This window comes from Pseudophryne corroboree, chromosome 2 (assembly GCF_028390025.1).
Source record: "Pseudophryne corroboree isolate aPseCor3 chromosome 2, aPseCor3.hap2, whole genome shotgun sequence".
Classification (NCBI taxonomy): Eukaryota; Metazoa; Chordata; class Amphibia; order Anura; family Myobatrachidae; genus Pseudophryne; species Pseudophryne corroboree.
This window is the reverse complement of record NC_086445.1, coordinates 117,192,266-117,199,233: the sequence shown is the minus strand read 5'-3', so window position 1 is coordinate 117,199,233 and position 6,968 is coordinate 117,192,266. Positions and strand designations below refer to the sequence as shown.

Below are 6,968 nucleotides of genomic sequence, written 5' to 3'. Positions count from 1 at the left end.
TTTTACTGAACTATAAATTGCTGGGAACATATAAATACTGTATTACTTATTACTTTCAAAGTGCAACTCTATATTTTGGAATTTTACAATTCAACATTTGATCTATGTAGGTTGAAATCTTCAAACAGCCCACCTGTTCACACAGTTAGAATGTCCTATTATTCTGAGATTCTTACCTAAAAGAAACTTCAGCTACCATTGTGTATTAAAGACAATTGACCTGAAAACATGACAGCAATTTCTATCCAATGGCATTGATCTATATTGAAGAAAAAAAATCTGGTTTACTGTAACATTATTTGGTTGTTCAGATAGAAGACATCCATTTTTCAGTTTTGCAACATATATATATATACATATATATATATAAATATAGTTTAAATAACTGCTACAAATTAATTAAAATATTTGTCTTCTATTTTGTAATACAGGTACCATTGTTAATGATGTTTAGTCAGCAATATTCTGCAACAACGACCTTTAGAGTTCTAGAAGACATTTTGCTGTCATTAAAATAAATGAACTAAAACATAACTTTCAGAGTTGGAGGGTATAGTGTGGCAGAAGATTTATGAATGTAGACTGCCATTTTTGTAGTGTCTATATGTAATGTTTAGCATAATCATAAGTAAAAATGTTAAATCATACTTCATATTGCTGTTACTGTACCATAGTAAACTGATAACATACAATCTGTGAGTTGTAGATTTTCATATTACTAATAACAATTATTAATGCCATCAATTAAAATACTAATAGAAAACACAATGAACTGACGTAAGCAAAACTGACCATCATTACCTTTTGTAATTTCCACATTTGAAATAGGAGCATACACTACAATACCCATTAAATTTGGATTGTATTTATCAGGCTTGATTGTTCCATTATATTATCTCCTGATGCACAATAAGTAACACTTTGCCTAACATTTATTAATCGACAAAATCATTTTGATCTTGACTTTTTTTTACATTTTCAAATTTATTTTTTCTCTCCTCAGATAAGGCCAACTAAATGTGCAAAAATAATGAATTTAACAAATATTAATTAACAAATCATACTACTCAAATAACTGCTGCTACAGAGAAGGAAAATACTGTAACAATTTTAAACAACACAATGTCAAAATAGATTAAATGTACTTTTCTTTACAGTGTATGATAGATATTGAAAAATGAAAAAAATATATAAAATGTGCATTTTTGGATGTGCATATATTGTATGTAAACATGTTGCCATTTTAATAGTGATTGCTATATTTCATCAGATAACAAAAACTACAAAACAGAAATATCTCTCTGAGATTACATCAGTAGATTCTCAAATTCATTTACCCAGGATTTAGAATGAGAAATATAATACTGAAATGTAATATTTTTACAGTATGGTTTCCTAAAAATGTATGAATGTTACAGCAATCCATTTCTTGTGTGTATTAGCATACAAAAAATACAGTTGTAAGGTGAACTATGTAAAGGTCTGAAACAAGAAGTTATTCTAATTTTAAGTTTGACTAAAATAAATGTGGGTGAGTGCAGTTGAGATACAGATAAAGATCCACCAAACTGGATTAAAATTTACACCATCAGTAAATACTCCCCAATTTGTAAAGATTCATATCACTTATCTTTTACAATTTACATTAGACTGTACGTAGTTCTGCTTTAAATTGAATGCAAACTGTATATTTAAAATTTTAAATACTGTGCTTCAATTTGGGCAAATAATTATGAAGGTACAATGTGTGGCAATTTGCAGCATATGATTTATTATTGAGTTGCTAATGAAATTGCAGCCACAATTTACTCAAATCTCCCTGAAATGTTACAGATTGTGCTGTTGCATTAAACAAAAAAAATAATCCACTCTTAAGATCTTAAAATGTTATCCTTGCTCCTTCAAGTGCCATGGGAATTGTATTAGTTTTTGTCTCTCCAGCTGCAAAAATGTCTGCCTTAAAGTTTGTTTGCCATGCAAAATAATGTATCCAATTGAGTAGAACGGCAAAAAAAATTTTTACCAAATGCTGCAAATATTCTAAAGGAAACTGACGTGCAGAAAGATAGTTACAAAACATAATATTAAAAGGGATAAGGTATTTACAAAAATGTATAATTTTGGAGTCATACACACATCTATTAAGCCTCAAAATTAGGGCATGCTAAAATTGATTTGCTTACAATAATGTCTCGCCCATCAATGGGGGTTTGGATAGACGAGAAATAGGTATTTTTCGCAATAGATATACTTGCACACTGGAGTGACTATGTTGTAATCTTCATGGCAGGTACATGTACAAAAATTATATATATATATATATATATATATATATATATATTTATACAAACAGAAAGTTCAGCACTCACCAAAGCAAGCTCACTTATTTTCACAACATCAATAAACAAATGATGGGGGTTTAGTTAGTGAATTGGCCAATGCACGGAAGCCTGCAAACCGCTCGCCAAGGTACCCCATCTTCATGCAGGTCCTACACTATCCCAGAGTCTCAAAATTAAAACCTAGCAACTGTGCTTTGTTCATGCACCCCTATGCAAGCCCAATTATCTTAAACCTGAGTCAGCTGTTCTTTAGTAATTTATCAGCCAGTGTCAGGTGACTAGTGTACCTTTAAAAGCCATGGAGTATTTGGCAGATACACAGTAAACCAAGTGGGCATATTTGCAGTTATATTATGTGTGACACAGTTGCTAGGTTTTAATTTTGAGACTCTGGGATAGTGTAGGACCTACATGAAGATGGGGTACCTTGGCGAGCGGTTTGCAGGCTTCCGTGCATTGGCCAATTCACTAACTAAACCCCCATCATTTGTTTATTGATGTTGTGAAAATAAGTGAGCTTGCTTTGGTGAGTGCTGAACTTTCAGTTTGTATATTTTTAAGTAGGTGGCCATGGGCTACATGCACCCCACCCTATGAGTGGTGAGTGCAGACACTGCACCCCGCTTCTGGGGTGGTGAGTGCTGTGGTTTTATATTAGTTGGTATATATATATATTTATATATATATTCATTCACACTCACATGGCCATCTGAGATATGTACATTGTTAACAAATAAATGGGCCAGTGCACTGTTTCATTAACATAACATGGGCATTAATTCATGATGGTATTTCTATAGCATGTTTACAGAGCACTGTATGTACTGTTATGTATATATTCTTGATGGGCCTACTTTTTATTATTATAAATTTATATTATTCACCTTTTTAGTCAGTAGTGTTTACAGATAATAGTGCACTAGTGTTGTGTCTTCAATTTCTTTAGCATAGCTTAAGAATGTATTGACGGCATATTTTATTCTTTCTGTACAGCACATTACATGTTGCACTTTTAGTACATACCCATCTCAGTGTTTAGTCATCAGCTGTCCTCGTTCACTTCTTAGCATCATGAAAGCATTTGTGTGCAAAAAACACTGAGTATTTATATTTCACTTCAATAATGGTTTTGTTGCAGTTTAGAAGGACAAAGTATAAGTTACAACTAAAATTTCTAGTGTCTAACTCAAAATTGACGAAGTGCTATCTACAACTCACAGTGTGCAATAACAGCAAGCTTGGAATTTGGGATAACAAGCTTAATAGGTTTCTTTGCCACTTTATTAATCTCTCTCTTTTACTTAGATGCATACTGTATGTTACATTGTAATGACTTGTCAAAATCCATTCAGTGCCAAGGGTGACTAAAACAGGCACCCTAGCACTCAATGGGTTAACAGAATATGTTTATTTTTTTTCAGCATTTCTTCATTTTTGTATGTACAGCGAATACCTCCGCTGATGTCTCTGGTTCTCTGTTTGATGCTAGCTCCACTGCTACACGGCTAAGTCATCTGACCTAGCTCTGCTACTGCTGGACTTGCTAGCCCTGCTGAGCCTTCTCGTGTCTATCGACACAGGAGGCTGGTGCATCTCTACGGTGGTAGTGGCTGGTTTGTTGTCCCCATCTGCTTCAGTGTTGCTTCCGCTTCCTGAAACCACTGGTCCCACAACCTCCTCGCTCCCTTCCTCGTTTCTTACGCTGCTTGGAGCAGAAGTAGTTGCACTGCAAGCACTAGCACTGCTTGATCCAGGCTTCCTTTCCCGCTCTACTGCCAGGTTGTCCCAGTTCTGCTCAGTGGCTAACGTATGTTGTTCAAGGCGGCCACTGAAGTAGGATTCATCGAGAGGTTCTTCTGCAAGTGATGACATTTTAAAATCAGAGAGGGGGGACCTAGCATATACATGGTGCATGGTTGGGGCTGCAGCTGCATCAGTATAATATGGTGGGAAAGCCATGCTTGGAAGGGCAGTTCGCGAGAGCATACTGGGAGGATCTGCTTTATTGCAAGAGGGATCGGGGATATACTGGTTAGTCATGCCCTGCTTGAGTTTCTTCCATCCCAAGTGATAGATCTCTAACATATTCAGCAAAAGAGACACGCAAGCCACTACAAGCATAAATATGATAAAAATGGTCTTTTCAGTTGGCCTGGAAATGAAACAGTCCACAGTGTTGGGGCAAGGCCAACGGTTGCAACGGTAAAGGGGCTTTAGCTCAAAACCATACAGGAAATACTGTCCTACGATAAAGCCAATCTCAAACAGAGTCTTGAAGATAATGTTGAAGACGTAAGTGCGGAGGAGGGCACCTCCTATTCTAATTTTTCCCCTCTCATCTCTTATAGGGGGTTTTTCTTTCTTCTCAGCACCCTTTTTGAGGAGAAGTTCTTTCTCATTATTACCTTTAATGCACTTCTTCAGCTCTTCCTCTTTCTCTTTTTTCTTTTCTTCCATCCGCACAATGTGCAGGACATGGCCCAGGTAGATGAGAGTGGGAGTGGACACAAAAATAATCTGGAGCACCCAGAACCTAATATGAGAAATGGGGAAGGCTTTGTCATAGCAGACATTCTCACAACCGGGCTGCTGGGTGTTACAAGTAAAGTCAGACTGCTCGTCTCCCCAGACCTCTTCTGCTGCGGCTCCTAGAACCAAGATCCGGAAGATAAATAATACGGTCAACCAGACTTTTCCAATGACAGTGGAGTGTTCTTGTGCATTTTCTAATAGTCTTCCCAGAAAACTCCAGTCACCCATTGTTTCTGATTTCTAACCTGAAAAGTTAACAGGTAGACATTAATAAGATGCAATGTTTTGAGTGGCATATTTGAATGGGCACAGTCTCCTCAATTCACAAAGTATTCATGGTAAGAACTGAATATATATTAATGGTATAGTTTAATGTTACCTAATAACGAAACTTCTATGATACATTGCTTTTGACTATAGAGGTTATATCTTGCAAGCAAACCAAAGTGTCACAAAACACAACTGCTTCAATGTGTTTTAAGTATATATACAGTATGTCAGTCTGTCTACTAGGCTTTAACGCATTGATTTTCCAATGTGTTCTTGAGACATTTTACAACTTTTACCCAAATAATTACAAATACTGAAGTGTGGCCAGCAAACAGAGTAGATGCTACCCTTATTTCATTGCATTCAGCTGACTAATCAGTCAATTACTCATAATTTTACTATCTGTCAAACTGTCATTATCCTGACTCTTCTTTGTAAGTACTGTAACCCTTACTCTTCCCCTCCCCCCAACTCAATCTCACTACTCCCACAGCCTAACTCTAACCCTATCCTCCAGCAGCCCAACCCTCCCCTCCCACAGCCTAACCCTAAGCCCCTGCAACCTATCCCTAACACTAATACTTACCGTCAGGATTCTGACAGTCAGGTTGCTGTCGGTATTGTGACCATCGGAATCCTGACTGTTGAGATGCTGACTACAGTAGAATGCATTTGATTTCTAAGTGCACAAAATAAGTAATAAGGAGGTTGATGTTTCAAGCAGAGAAAAGAGTGGAGCAGTGGACCAGTTGAAAAGCTGCCCATAGCATCAATCAGCTTCTACCTATTATTTTATAGAATGTTCTTGATAAATGCTGCCTCAAAGCTTATTGATTGCTGTAAACAACTTCTCCACTGGTACACTTCTCCACTCTTTTTACTGTTTCATACATCAACCACACTTTTCCCTAAAACTAGATCACAAGTCATGTTCCAGAGGTTTGCAACCTTGTGTTTAGGAGACTGTTTGGTGGTAAAGTACAGTATGAGTAAGGTACAACCATCCTGATTTTGTCAGGACAGTCCTGATTTGTGGAGGGGTTGTGAGGTATGCCACTGCTGCACACAGTGAAGGCAGGTACCTCCACAGCATGCTGCTAAAAAAATATACAAAAAATGCCATTGGATGCATATCCAGGGCCCGGGCTAACTGAGGCCTTACCTCTGTCGATTTTGCAACCTCCTAATGTTGGGAGTTATGCTACTGTCAAGATTCTCCTCACCTTCAACATCATATACCCATATAGGTGCTCTGTCTAATGTTTCATCACTGATTATAATATATCATAGGTTCAGTTTATCTCCCTCTCGCTGTAGTATAACTGCTCCTCTTCCCACAACTTTCTCAATTGAAATAACTGACCTCTGGAACCTCAGTTTTGCAGGTTATGGTTATAATTATCCTTTGCTACAGTATCTTTTTGTCAATGTGAAATCTGGTGTATGGCCACATATACTCTGGAGTATGACCACACCCCTTAAGCATGGGCCCCTGTGACTGTATTTTCCCTGTGGGTCCTTCATGCCCCAGTCCGACACTGACTGTAGTTGTCCATGGCAAATAAACACTGGGGCACTTGAAAGACAAACTCTTCTGCCCCCGTGTTTCTCAGTATCTGCTGTTTCATGCTGATAGGAGTCCTTGGATCCATTTGGCCAAGTGTCAATAATGCTGATGGAATGATGGTGTCAGATGTGTTTTTATGGGTCCATTTGTAAATGTACAACAATAAATAATAGAGTCCAATGAAGTGTCCCCTCGAGCTCTTGAAAGAAGTTTGGTCAAGTAATTGGGAGTAATCAAAGCACCAATAATGACTATTA

The 6,968-nt window shown here is 37.2% G+C and overlaps 1 protein-coding gene across 1 annotated transcript; it reads right to left on the bottom strand.

Moving 5' to 3' along the window:
- Positions 1-3,005: 3,005 nt before the first annotated feature.
- Positions 3,006-5,113, bottom strand: GJA3 (gap junction protein alpha 3). Its single transcript, XM_063957023.1, has one exon. It carries the CDS (start codon positions 5,100-5,102, stop codon positions 3,840-3,842), a length of 1,263 nt encoding a protein of 420 aa, XP_063813093.1. The 5' UTR covers positions 5,103-5,113; the 3' UTR covers positions 3,006-3,839.
- Between the last annotated feature and the right edge of the window lie 1,855 nt (positions 5,114-6,968).